The sequence below is a fragment of the Setaria viridis genome, chromosome 7, assembly GCF_005286985.2.
Source record: "Setaria viridis chromosome 7, Setaria_viridis_v4.0, whole genome shotgun sequence".
Lineage (NCBI taxonomy): Eukaryota > Viridiplantae > Streptophyta > Magnoliopsida > Poales > Poaceae > Setaria > Setaria viridis.
In genome coordinates, this window is record NC_048269.2 from 14977593 (window position 1) to 14991778 (window position 14186).

Sequence of the window (14186 nt, forward strand, 5' to 3'; positions counted from 1 at the left end):
ATAATAAAGAAATTTGGGTTTCAAGAGAATATAGAGGACAATTGTGTCTATGCAAAGTTCAAAAATGGGAAATACATTTTCCTAATCCTGTATGTGGATGATATTTTGCTTGCAAGCAGTGATATCAGTCTACTGCAAGAGACAAAGAAGTTCTTGTCCTCAAACTTCGATATGAAGGATCTTGGTGAAGCAACATATGTTTTGGGCATAGAAATTCACCGAGACAGATTGAATGGGGTTCTAGGGTTATCGCAAAAGGCATATTTAGAAAAGGTTCTAAAGAAGTACAATATGCATGCGAGTAAGGCCACACCTGCTCCTATAGTCAAGGGCGATAGTTTTGGGAATTTTCAATGTCCCAGGAACCAGTACGAGATCGATCAAATGAAAGCGGTTCCATATGCTTCAGCTGTCGGAAGCTTACAGTATGCCCAAGTGTGCACTCGCCCTGACTTAGCTTTTGTCACCGGGGTTCTCGGTAGATATCAAAGTAATCCAGGCATAGAACACTGGAAAATGGTAAAGAAGGCGTTGCGCTACGCGCAAGGCACAAAAGAACTCATGCTTACATATAAGAGATCTGATTCCTTAGAGATAAAAGGGTATTCAGATGCAGACTTTGCGGGAGACAAAGATGATAGAAAATCCACGTCTGGATACATATTCACTCTCGCGGGAGGAGCTATCTCATGGAGAAGCTCGAAACAGAAAGTAACTGCGTCATCAACGATGCATGCAGAATTCATAGCATGTCATGAGGCCACGGGGCAGGCAATGTGGCTAAAGAAATTCATACCCGGATTGAGAGTGGTTGACTGTATTCACAGACCACTAAAGATGTACTGCGACAATGAACCAGCAGTATTCTACGCTCACAACAACAAATCAAGCAATGCTTCCAAAGCCATTGAGATAAAGTTTTACGTTGTGAAAGACAGAATCCAGGATCACACTATAAGTCTCGAGCATATAAGAACAAAAGATATGCTTGCGGATCCGCTCACGAAAGGCTTACCTCCCAATGTGTTCAGGGAACACTTAGCCGGCATGGGTTTAAGGGAAAGCCTATAATTCCTGGATTGGATAAGGCCCAAAAGAAACAGAATTGTTTCAAAATAGAGAGGTGTGTTGTAGCTGTTAATTCTATCGGCAATCAAGCTGTGACGATGAAACATGCTCTACATATTAATCTATGATGAAACGAATAAAAGTGAAAAGTATAAAGCTAAAAGTAAATAATGAGATCAAGGGGGAGAATGTTAGATTGATCTCTTTCCCGATTGGCCCAAAGGCCAATCAGGACCTTGATCTGCGCCCTGATCGGGGGCGCTTACCCTATCAATGGGTAGTGGGCCCCTGTCGCGCTGCGCTATATAAACAGGGTGGGGGGACCCGGCTCGGCTCACGAGGTTCGCCGTAGCCAGCCGGGTCCCCCCACCCTGTTTATATAGCGCAGCGCGACAGGGGCCCACTACCCATTGATAGGGTAAGCGCCCCCGATCAGGGCGCAGATCAAGGTCCTGATTGGCCTTTGGGCCAATCGGGAAAGAGATCAATCTACCTCACCGACATACCTACCGATCTAGGTTGCGCAGTAGCGGCGGGAAGCACCACCGCCACCTCACCGCCGACCGGAGTCGGCACTACGCGTCGCTGCCTTGCGCAGACTCCGTCAACAGAACCCGCGATGGCCAGCAGCTCTGCTGCTCCCACCCCTAGGGGTGAAGGTACCCCAATCTCTCTCACTCTCACACTAGGCACTCACCAGGAACTCCTTGTCCACTCATGTCTCTCTCGAACCCGACTAGATGTGCTCTAGTGATCCTAGGCTAGGCCCTAACAGTTTAGGTCAATGCTTGCAGCTGCTTCAGCTAAACTTGTCCTCTAATAGCCTTGATGGATTCTTACCGGAAGAACTATTTGCTGGTCCTCCTCTTTCTTTGGGTTTGGACCTCTCCCACAACAATCTAATTGGGGATATACCGTGGATTATTGGCAACCTGGGGCATATCATTTTTCTAAAAGTTTCCAACAATTTGTTTTCTGGAGGACTTCCTTTCACTTTCGGGTATTTTTTATCTATCCAGTATATTAATCTTTCTCGAAATAACTTAACTGGTAAGATCAGTCCTGAAGTCTTTGAAAACCTCACTATGTTAGAGCAACTCGATCTGTCTTACAACAACTTTGAAGGGCCAATTCCAGCAAATGGTGTCTTTGCAAATTCCACTATAGTACATTTGGATGGAAACAATAGGCTGTGTTCAGACTTCTCCATGCTAGCTCTGCCACCTTGTGTTGGCATCTCAGACAATAAAACAATGAACCTTGTGGCATTTCTTGCAATTGTGGTGCCAACAATCAGTGTACCTTTCCTGGTATTGTTGTTTTGTTTGTTGACTGTTTGGAAGAAAACAGAAGTGCATAGACCTAATTGGAGAAGAGAAGAAACTTGTATATTTCCACAGCTGGGTATGGTAAGGAATATATTGTGTTTTCACGCTCTTGGGAGAACAAGAGATGTGGAAATATGTCCAAGCTACCAAGAGACACTAAAGAAGGTATCCTACGGTGATGTAGCTAAAGCTACTAATTGGTTCTCGCCAGTCCATAGAATCAGCTCGACTCCTACTGGATCAGTTTATGTTGGAAGGTTCAAGTTTGACAATGACCTTATTGCCATCAAAGTATTCAATTTGAAGGAACGCGGAGCGCATGACAGTTACTTAACTGAGTGTGAGGTGCAAAGAATCATACGCCACCGTAATATTCTTAAATCTGTGACTCTGTGCTCAACTTTGGATACAGAAAATAATGAGTTCAAAGCATTAATCTTTCAGTTCATGGCTAACGGCAGTCTTGAAAGGTGGCTTCATCCTAACCGACTGACTGACAGACCAATGAGAACACTAAGCTTAGGCCAAAGAATATGCATAGTCACAGATGTAGCTTCTGCTCTGGATTATCTTCACAACCAGATAACACCACCTTTAGTGCATTGTGATTTGAAGCCAAGCAATGTTCTTTTGGATTATGATATGACTGCACGTGTTGGTGACTTCGGTTCGGCAAAGTTTCTCTCTCAAGATCCTAGTAGCCTGAAACACTCAGTCAGTATCCAAGGAACAATTGGATACTTAGCACCTGGTAAGTCCCATGTTCCTTTGCCTGGTTATGCAAGACTTTTCTAGTATTAAATTTTTCTTAGCACATTTTCTAGTATTAAGCGAATTAAACTTTTGCAGACTACGGCATGGGCTGCGGAATCTCCACAAGGGGTGATGTGTATAGCTTTGGAGTGCTTCTCTTAGAGATGATTACAGGAAAACGGCCGACCGATGAAATGTTTGTGGATGGACTTAACCTTCACAATTTTGCAGACTCCATGTTCCCAGATAGAGTTTCAGAGATTGTAGATCCCCATATGGCGCATGAGGGCCACCAACTGTTTACCGAACTATGGATGCAGAGCTACATTATCCCGCTTGTTGCGCTTGGCCTGTCATGTTCCATGGGATCTCCGAAAGGTAGACCTGGAATGCAGGATGTGTGTGCAAAACTCTGTGCCATCAAAGAAGCTTTTCCGGAGTCTCATGGTTAATGCTTTAAATCTCTTTGAAGATGCTACTAGAATGTAACTTTCTTATATATTGCTGTGGACAATGTAATATGTAACTGCCAACCTTTCCAGTCAGAATGGAATAATGGTTTGCAGAATTAACGTTCTTTACAAGCCTAATATGTGTTCTTATCTGCAAATGCGCTTCACTGTGGGAGATGTGCCGTCGTAGCATTCCTGAACAAGTTTACCGCAATTTTACTGCAGATCCCAAGCAATCTGTTTCCAGCATAACCTGTGCTCACCTCCTTAAACCACTCTGACGGTCAAGACTGAGGCATTGCCAGTTCACCAGGGCTCTGAGCCCTTTGTATACACTTGCACCAACTACATTACACTCAATTAACAGGGGAACAAAAACACTCGGGGAGCAAAAGAACACACCCAAAATTCCTAACTTCTTAATCTCATCAAAACCTGCTTTAACAAAGGTTATATTAGTCTGTAGAAAGACATATCGCTCACATACAATTGGACTCGTGCAGACATTTACTCAGCAGGGGGAAGTGCTTTGGTGATGTCTCTTTCGGACACAGCACCGTAGAAACATATCCGTGTGTTCCCTTCTCGGACCTTTGGATCTAGGTAGCCCTTGTATAAGTCCCAGAACTCATTGCTGCATGGTGATTCATACAAAAAGATTAGGATGAGACATTGTATGGATCTATGGGAGCTAAATTCTTCTGCTGACAAAATTTGTACCTGACTTGTGGTAGCGTAAACAAGTTGAAGGACTTCGTGTCTTTCTGCATGTCAAAGACCACTAGTTTCAAGCGTGACAAGGACAAAGCTTCCATGTCAATTAGTTTCTTGATCCTGCATAGAGAACAAACTATAAGGGGAATAGGAGGTGGAACTACTATGAGAAGCGTGCCATAATTGTTACCACTGTAAATACATTAAGATACACTGCATATATGTCAGAACAGAATTACATCAACCTCACAACGTAGTTGACACCCAAAAAATGTATGATCTCTTTACTCTTTAGGACTAATATAAAAGTCAAAGCATACCATTTGTCCATTTCCCTTTAATATAGAAAGAATTCATAATTACCAAGTATAAATGGAATACAGTGATTTTATTAGTATATTGACTAGCAGCTGTCCGGCCAGATCCAGGGGAAAAAAAAGGGTACGCAGTGATGTATAAGAAAGACATCTTTTGTAGACACTGGCAACTTATCGAACTTAAACGGAATGCCAAATACCCAGGTTTTTCAGTTTTTTTAACAAAATGGTCATCATGTCACCAAGATTGGAGCAGTAGATAATCAACAGTGTAGGCATTTGCTCGTAAGCAAAAGCTCAGCTGAATGGAAGGTATGCAAATGAAAAAAAAATTAAAAAATTATTGTCTGAACCTTAAAAGGCTTTCTTCTCAATGCAACTATAGTAAGCAGTAAGCTTGTTTGGAAGAATCTCTAACAATCAGTGAAAACTGAAAACATGGTCATCAAGTTCAAAGTAACTGAACTTGATAAAGCAAAAGATAGGGTAAAGCAAAAGATAGAATGTGCAAACTGGAATTGCAATCTCATGGCAAATAGTGGCAGAGAAAGCAAAATTAGTGATCCCATAGTTTTTTTCTCTTATTGGTGGAAAGTACCCATACTCTAATCCATAATTTATAAGCATTTTGAAGGATTTGATAAGGCAAGGTTCTATTCCAGATCCAACTATATCTGTGGCTGTAGACAAAACAAGCAATAGGTCCATTTAAGCTTGATATCAAAGAGTTGTCCACACCAGAGTATTGCATAGACAAGACAGAGATAGGACTTGCTGTCAGCTTGTCAACCAGAACCAAATGTCATGTAAGAGTGACTTTTGCAATGCTACTGTGCAGAGGTGTGCAGGCAGAAGGATAGGTGGATGAGTGAATTTACAATCAGGTTTGATGAGAGCCAGATGATGATAGATATTTCAAAGGATATCTTAAAGGTAGAAAAGCTGAAACAGACAACAGATCTTGGTACCGAACATTACAAAGCTATTTTAAGAAAAGTACAGAAAATATTAACATGTTTGCAACCAGACAAAATAGGTGCCTTTGTGTGAGAATTAGTAGCATTTCAAACTTTGAATCTACGACACAACATTCGTCTTGGTTCCACAAGGTAAATAAGCTCAATTGATGCGGAACAAACGTAATGACAAAAAATCAGATAAAAACTGGAAAAGTCAAGATTGCTTGCCTGCTTGGTGTACCACAGGCAATATTTACTCGAGCATTAAGCATCGCCACCTGCATGCCAAATTTAGAATTGAGAACCAAATCCAAAACAGTAGGAAGTAAAACAATAACTACAATTACTGGTGGCGTAAAATAGCAAACAGTCTGGTATTATCATTTAAATTTGCTTTTTCCCAAAAGCAGCAAGGTTTTCTTATTTCCAAAACTCCCACATCGACAAAGCATGTTCGCACTGTTACAAGTTAATGCTGAATCTAAAGAAATCAATCAAGTAAAAGGTGATGAAGGAAAATTGTTTCATTTGCAACAAATGTACTGATCTACGACTGGATTTTGTGCGTTCTTAACAGAGTAATGTCTGCAGATAGTCAGTTGACAAACAGAACAATTTTTTGCTAAAACAATGTTTGTTTTATTTATCAATATACAGAGTTGTGAAGTTTGGTTAAAGCTCTTTATAATTACAGCAGCACTTTAAAGCAACCAATCTAGTACTCTACACGAATAGGACATCTGTACTGCAAGATAGCTAAAGTGTTAAAATCAACAATTCAGAAATTGCATTGCCAATACAGAACATTCACAGCAACTTTGGACAATGCATGAATAGATTTAACATGGAGTGAGTAAGCTACAGGAACTTTCCATTGCTGAGAAAATACATACCTGCTCCTCCACTTTCAAGTGTTTAGCAAAGAGCTTTACTGGGCGGCATTCTTTGGTAAACGTTTTTAAGCCCCTACAAACCAAAAGCTGATGTTTATTCTCTTGAAGAATTACCAAAAGAACAATGCAGCACACATTGCAGTTCTAGCACTAAGAACAACTGGTACCTCAGAAGCTCTAAGGATCGCAGAGCAGCCGAGCTGATAACCAGGAGCGCTGGGCTGCCCACGCCGATCTCACCCTCCACAACCTGCCCCTCGCAGAGTTCCTCCTTCCACGACGCGCCGAATGCCCCCTTCACATGTTCACCAAAGCTATCCACATCCTGGGCGCTTCCCTCATCGAGCTGGACCATGCACCCTTCTGCAGACAACCAGAGCAGAACAGGCCTTCAGGTTTTGTCCCTCAAATTTACATATCGAATTGTATTAGACTGAATTGAATTCAGCATGAGGATGAACAACCTGAGTAGGAATCGAGCTCGAGGGGTGAGAGGCGCATCTTGACGGCGCGCTCGAAGCTGCGGAGGAAGAACTCGAGCTGCCGTGCTGGCGGCATCGACGCCGACAGAAGGAACCCTCCCCCTGCGGCCCCATCTCCGGCGGCAGCCTCCGGCTCGGCTGGTTTCTTGGCGTGCGGGCCTGTTGGCCCCGGCTTCTTCTCCTTATGCGCCGTATGCTTATGCTTCTCCTTCTTCTTCTTACCGGACGACGATTCGGGATTCGAGCGTTTCTTCACGAGGGTTTTGGACGGCCCGTGCGGCTTCTTGCGCTTGCGGCCGGCGGCCGCGGCGGTCGATTCCGTCGCCGGCGCCATTTTCGGGGTTCGGGTTTGGTGGGGCGTGCTATTGGTTAGGGTTTTAGCTCCGGTGCTGCTTCGGGCCTGATTTGTCTGAACGGCAAGGCTTTGTTACGGGAATCAGGCCTATGTAGGAAAGGCCTGGCCCAAGTTTGTGGGAATGTTCGGCCCAATAGTATTTAGACAAAAGTTTCCTTTTCGAAGAAGAACTATTATTTGAGAGGAGAAGAAAAAAACAAAGCATAACCACTTGGCAAAAATGTTAAGCGTGTAAAAATACAGAAACCCCTACCAGTTTTTGCGAGGGAAACCCCTACCAGTTGCAAGCCCCGTGAAGTTGTTATTGCAGGAGTTGCTAAGGGTGGTAAATTGTTATCTAGCATAATTTTAGTTGTGTTGGGGTTTTCTAGTTTTTTCCCCGTAAAAACCCCATGTAATTGCATGGTTTTGTTGGGGTTTCCACTAAAAATATGTACTTTTACTCAAATTTTACTCGATGAGCAATTATAAGCGAGTTGTAAAAATTATGGTTGTGATCTTACCCCTCTAGTTATACAGTTTTGGATCCGATTTTATAGGACGGTGATCTTCTTCTAATTATATTAGGTAGAGCAAAAAATTTCATACTTTTAGGGGAAAAGGAAGAATTGAGAGAGAAATATCTAGGCCATGTACATTCGCATAATACACATACCTCCAAAGCATGAATCCGGTAGAATGAATGCTTGCAATCAACATGTAGAGCTAAAAGTTGTGTCTTCTATTAGCATCATATTATGTATAGAGAGAAAATGCCGGAAACAATATCATTTCTACGAAATTGATCCTCCATCGGTCAGGAATTTCTACATTTGCCATTTAACTATTTACTGATGGCACCAGAAGAAACTAGAAAAGAAAAACAAGGTGGAAAAGAGAAACCAGGACTTCTTTCGACCATCCATTCCATGTCAGCAAAAGCGGCCGGCCGGTGTCTGCCGTTTCGTCGGAGCGGCGCTGATGTCTGCAGTTTGGAACGGCAGCCCGCGAAAGCTTCGCGGAAAAGAAAAACCAACTCGGCGTCCCACTCACCGACATGTGGGGCCCAGAAGCAATGGCCCACCTGCCGCCAAGGTGGGTCTGGCTGGATGGCTGGTGAGAAAAACCACGGACGTATGCCCCGGCGGCCTCACGGACTTGAGCCCCGGGCAATAAAAACGCCCTCCGCGTCAGAACCGAACGCACGCACCGGCTTCCCTACCCGCCCAACCCATTCGACGAGGCTACGCCGCGGGCCTTCACGGGCCCACCTGCAAGTGATATAGAGTAGGCGATGCGCCTGTGCGGAGAAGCGGCGTCGACAGCTGGAACGGACGCGTGTCGCCGCGCGGGGACCACGCGTAGTATCCGTATGCTCCCTTCTCTCCCTCTTTTTGATCAGTTTGGCCTGGTTCTGCTTCTGCAGCCTCCTCCTCTTCTCGTGGTCTCGGGCTCTCGGCTGACCATGGGGCTCGGGGGACGGCACGAGAGAGGCATGTGAGGTGGGTCCACGGGTGTGCAGCACGTGAGACCTCCCATATCTAATACAGCTGGATCAATGGAACAACCGGCGGATCTACTCCCTCCATTCCAAATTGTGCGGATGTGAGTACCAGATCCTCTCTCCCTATCACTAATCCAACATAAATCTAAATTAACTATGATCGGTAAAAGACAGAGGTGGAGTGAGAAAGATAAGGAGGAGTTAAGAAATTAACCTAAATACATGGTGAAATTGATACTTAATTTCTGGTGAAAAATACTCTTTTGTAAAGGAAAGTTTCTAAACCTGGGGAGCCATGGCCCCTTTGGTCACGATAAAGCTCTGCCGGTGGTAAAAGAATCGGCCGATGTGATCCAGTCATCTAGGACGACCGAAACACGAAGCCCTCCCTTCTTCCTTCCTATAAGTTTCAACTTTCAAAGCTCGCATGAGCTGGTTTTAGGTGGCGACAGAGTTCACGGCGGATTGTGTTGGTGCATGGGCACGACAACAACTCGAGCATTGGACCAAACAAAAAGGTAGATTTCTTAGGAACCTGAAACTAGTAGTCTAGTACTCAAACTTACACAATAAATCGAGCTCAGTAGTAAGGTGAGCTCAAGCTCAACCGTCCGATCTTTTTAAGTGCAAAAGTAATTTTTGTATCGAGTTTGGTTTAACCTTATTTTTTTTGGGCCATAAGGATCAGCGCCAAAGGCTCTATTCGCTTCAGCTTATCAGCCACCGAACAGTATTTTTCTCTCACAACAAATTAGCTGTTTCAACTTTTCAGCCTGCTTATAAGTCCAGCCGAATAGCCCCAAAGTCCAGACAGAGGGCCAATATGTTTGAAGGGGTTGTATAACATGTTCTTCATTTCATATTGCTTTTGTTGGATACATGGATTATCTTTGAAAGATCGCAAAATATATTATTTTGAATCGTAGTACTAGTATTATAATAAAGTGAAAAATGCGCACTTGGGCTGGCCAGCTGGGCTGTTCGTTTTGTTTTGTGTGCGCAAAGTTTCGGATGCCTGATAAATAAATAGGAGGCCCTGGAGGCCTATTTCCTCCTCCCGTGCAGGCGTGCACTCTCTCCCTCCCTCTCTCTCTCTCTCCTCCTCTCTCTCTGTCGTGGCCTTCTTTCCTGGCGACGACGGCTGGGAGAGCGACGCCGCCCTTCGCCGGCGACGAGCGCCCGCCCGGCACTCCTCTTCCCTTCCCCTGTGCGAAATCGAGCACCGCAGACCCTAATGTAAGTTATTTGTCCTCGGATCTGATCCAATTACGCGCATATGTTTGCATTATACCCGCTAACTTCGATTCTTTCCAAGAAGTTATCGGATGTACTGGATCCGCCCCATTTTTCTGGATCAAATTCTGTCTCCACGGTTTAATTGCGGTTTTACCTCAGTGGCAGCTTAAAGCTGCAGCCTTTTCTTTTCCTGCTCAATTGCTGAGTTTGGTGCCTTGATTTGGGTTTTCTTGCTGAATTCGGATGGATTCACTTCCAGCTGAGTTGGAGGACTGCATGGTTGAGTCTGGAATTTCTCATTGGAGTTGCATTTTCTAATCTTCCGGTATCGATCCTCGATCGGATCAATCTTCTTGTGCTTAATTTAATTGCTTGGACATGGATTTCCTTCAATAAATTATGTCCCGTACACTTCGAATTCGCATCTTCTATGCTCATTTCGAAATTCAAGTTGGAATCTGCAACTAGATTAGGTGCAATTAATTGCATGTACTAGGATCCTGTATCTTGAATCTTTCGTTGTGTTGTGGCAGAGTACAAGTTCAGTTCACCAAAGTTGAAGATCCCATTTTAGAACTAAAATTCATCTCCAGTGAAATTCTAACTTTGGCATGCAAATCTAATGCTTTATGCTTGGTAGAATTAAAATCTTTGCTGTACCAATAAGATCTTGAAACTGCTTGATCTGTGAAGTTAAATCATTTCAGGTTTCTTCTCCACTGCGAAATTTATCTTGGGTTTAGCAGTAAATTCCTTTTTTAATTGGGTGGGTAAGATCCTTGCATTTGATAGAAGGCAGATATGATCTTGTAGCTTTAGGATTAGAACTGCTTTAAAAAGCTCATAATATCAATTGGAGAAAATGAACTGCAACATGGCACTGTAGCTTCACTGTTATAATCATCCTGATTGTTACTGTTGTCTGAAATCTCCATCACTCACTTTCAATGCGAATTTACTGAAGATCTGGTCCTGCAAAAAGTTACCACTTTAAATTCTTGAGGAGGCTCCACATAGCTTTAGATTCAGGATCCAAGGTTATTATGAAGAGAATACTTAATTGAGCAATTTTGCAGAAATACATTTGAACGATCTGATCAAGATATGGTATTATTTCACGAATATTTTATTATTCAGGCAAGGCTAGTATCCACGTTACTTTTGCACATATTCCTTACAGACATCACTTTCAAAATTGCTAATCCAGCAAGTAACTAGCAATTCTCTTAGCTGGTGGTGGGGCCTGATAAGTGTCTCTGCTGTTTCATCGCCATCATGGTTAGTGGTTGGGAGTCAGCAATGGTCTCTAGTCTGTTTGTGATACTGTCAGGATGAGAGATTTAGTCAGATCCGTATCGTGTTGCATGGCGGCATCACATCATCTGGGTCATTTTCAGGATGCATTACTTGACCCTTGCAAATTGCTTTGCATAAAAATTCTCTGAACTTTATAGGAAATTACGTGTTGCATGCTGGAAGATTTTGCTAGCATTTATTGGGGTTCGGGGTTCACAATTTGAAAGTTTCAAATGATCTGAGTCGGTGGAAAGAGAGGGGTTCCAACCAATCTGATTGATTCCAGCTGGCACAGTTTTAATCAGGATATGCACTGTTTTAGCAAAGCCAACCAATCCACCAGATTTCAGATGCTTGGTTCTTGCACTCTGCAATAATTTTTGAACTTTATGCTGATTTTGGAAATTGCTCTGTCATTGGATCTACGATGCTATTTATTGTTTGCTGTTGCAAGTCAATCATACCCTTTTTCGTGTACTGAGTTGGTTGTGTATTGATTGAATTCAATTTGGTTCCACAGCTTTCACTAGGAGGAGATCAGGCCAAAGAGGCAACATGATGATGGGGACTCAACTATGTCCTTCCAGTGTTCTGTCACTTCCGCGAGATGAGAGTGGCGATGAGGAGCTCTCGGTGCTTCCCCGGCATACCAAGGTTATTGTCACTGGGAACAACCGAACAAAGTCTGTCTTGGTCGGCCTACAAGGTGTTGTCAAGAAGGCTGTTGGCCTTGGAGGCTGGCATTGGTTGGTGAGTCTTCCTTCCAATTATTTAGGCATTCCACTGAAACTTTGCTTAGTTGCTGGTTTGTCTATATTGTAAATTAGTAATGGGTTCCTAATAAGTGACAAGAACAACATTGGCGTTTCTTTTCAGAAAGTAGATAGTCTACTTAAACAATTTTATATGGTTTCAAGTATTTGTTTTTGTTTCAGAAATACCGTCATAACATGAGTTTCCTTGCAATTATTAGTCATTCCACTGGAACTTTGCTTAGCTGCTGATTCGTCAATATTGTAAAATTGGGATGGGTGTCTAACAAGTGAAAAGAACAACATTGACCTCTCTTTTCCGAAAGTAGATAGTCTATTTAAGCAATTTTTTTAGAGGTTTAGTTTTTTTAGAAATCATCACGTGAACTAACCAAGACTCAATGCTTTATGCTTGCTTTTAAAAAGCCAGTTGTACCACCAAGTATTCTGAATTTTTTTTAGCTTAGAACTCGAAGCAGACAAGATATGTGTAGACTTAGTGAAACACATGATTGGGGTGTGATTTCTTTTTTCCAGTTCCTGATATATTCTTGCCAAATCAGGTTCTAAAGAACGGTGTAGAGGTGAAGTTGCAGAGGAATGCTCTGAGTATCTTGGAAGCTCCAACAGGCAATGAAGATGACAATGATATCAATGGCAATAATTCATTGTGCAGCAGCTCCGACATGGGCGAGAAAGACATGGATTATTGTAAGACCACATCACAGCAATTGCATTTTGGCTAGTTGCTCCAAACTACCAATAATTCAATGAGCTTGATTTTCTTCTGCTCCTTTTGTGCAAATAGCAAGCATAGACTACCACAAGCCAACAAAGCCAAGGGTTCGGCATACAAGGCCATGGTCCTCCTGCGCAAAATCGAGCAACCGAGGCAATTTTCATCCGACCTCGAAGCTGCGAGCGGTAATCATTAATCACTATCGTGGTTTGAAAACACATGTAGTAGATTAGTACAATTTTATAGATAAGGTAGTGCCATCCAGTTTCAGAGCTAGTGTAAACTAGGATCACGTGGTATGGCCCATGGTTTGGTGGGTTTTGTTTTTTTGCTTTAGGCAGTTTTGCCGGCTCAACCATGGCATCTTGCATGCCTGCTTCGTTTAATTCAAGGACAAGTTTGTGCCAGTGTCATTTCATTCTGAATCACCTGCTAATGTCCTAATTTACTCATGTGTTTTTCATCACATCGCATTGCACTGAAGCAAGTGTATTGTTACTTTATTTGTTTGCAGAAAGTAAATCTGACAAAGCTCGGAACACCCTCGCTGTGGAGATACTGGAAGCACTTCAACCTTGTGAGTAGCCTGACCGCTCCATACGTGCTGAAGCTGAACCAACTAGCCTTGTTTTAAACTTTTGCGTGCTGTAATTTCCACCTAATGCCGAAAACCTTTGCAGGCAAGCATGAACCCCAGTCCATCAAAGGAGGAGCTCTTCCATGGGGCACAGCAGCATTTCCAGTCACAGGTAGCTGCAAAATTACTGCAACCAACTAATGCTTGCCACCATGTAGAACAGAACATGTCTACAATTCCCTTGAGACGACAATGAAAAGGGACCATCTAATCTTTGCATGTGCCCTCCTCCAAATGCTAAACATCATCAGCAATTGGACGAGTTGCAGGTCATCCTGGGCTTCATTCACACAGCAAAGCGGTTGAAGAGCCTGTACAACAGCTCCTAGCCTTGTCTGTTGGTCATCTGCTGCACAGATCCATGCTTCTCATCTCCTCCTTGGTGGTACAGATGTCAAGAGTTTAGATGTGCAGGTGCCTGGTCACTGGAAAAAAAAAAGGTCTTGGGATAGCCTGAACAGAAAGAATTAGAGGTGAACTTAATATGTAATTCTTTTCTTTTTCTTACTTGTAATGATGATGAGTTATGTAAAACCCTTGGTGGTGGCATAGTGTCGGACTGACAGATCTCAATTATTGGAGAGATATTACTAGTATATGTACCTAGCCCTAGCAAGTGGTATGGTCAACAGAATGCCTGCCTTTTTTTATCTTTATTCCCATCTATGCTAATGCCATGCCAAAGAGGGCCATACTACGCTAATGTGCTGTGTCGTCTCTTT

At 43.1% G+C, this 14186-nt stretch overlaps 3 protein-coding genes across 3 annotated transcripts; 2 read left to right on the plus strand and 1 right to left on the minus strand.

Moving 5' to 3' along the window:
* Nucleotides 1-1456: 1456 nt before the first annotated feature.
* Nucleotides 1457-3726, plus strand: LOC140223356 (probable LRR receptor-like serine/threonine-protein kinase At3g47570). The gene is made up of 3 exons (XM_072295069.1): nucleotides 1457-2467; nucleotides 2513-3147; nucleotides 3246-3726. Exons 1-3 carry the CDS (start codon nucleotides 1809-1811, stop codon nucleotides 3599-3601), a joined length of 1650 nt encoding a protein of 549 aa, XP_072151170.1. The 5' UTR covers nucleotides 1457-1808; the 3' UTR covers nucleotides 3602-3726.
* LOC117862469 (uncharacterized) lies at nucleotides 3629-7364 on the minus strand. The gene is made up of 6 exons (XM_034745948.2): nucleotides 6949-7364; nucleotides 6652-6847; nucleotides 6485-6557; nucleotides 5820-5869; nucleotides 4322-4435; nucleotides 3629-4235 (listed from the first exon to the last, which is right to left on the minus strand). The coding sequence occupies exons 1-6, from the start codon at nucleotides 7298-7300 to the stop codon at nucleotides 4109-4111; spliced, it is 912 nt and encodes a 303-aa protein (XP_034601839.1). The 5' UTR covers nucleotides 7301-7364; the 3' UTR covers nucleotides 3629-4108.
* A 2483-nt stretch (nucleotides 7365-9847) lies between these two features.
* On the plus strand, nucleotides 9848-14060 carry LOC117862445 (uncharacterized). The gene is made up of 7 exons (XM_034745925.2): nucleotides 9848-10040; nucleotides 11857-12086; nucleotides 12652-12799; nucleotides 12897-13012; nucleotides 13342-13404; nucleotides 13508-13576; nucleotides 13716-14060. The coding sequence occupies exons 2-7, from the start codon at nucleotides 11892-11894 to the stop codon at nucleotides 13791-13793; spliced, it is 669 nt and encodes a 222-aa protein (XP_034601816.1). The 5' UTR covers nucleotides 9848-10040; nucleotides 11857-11891; the 3' UTR covers nucleotides 13794-14060.
* The last annotated feature ends 126 nt before the right edge of the window (nucleotides 14061-14186 follow it).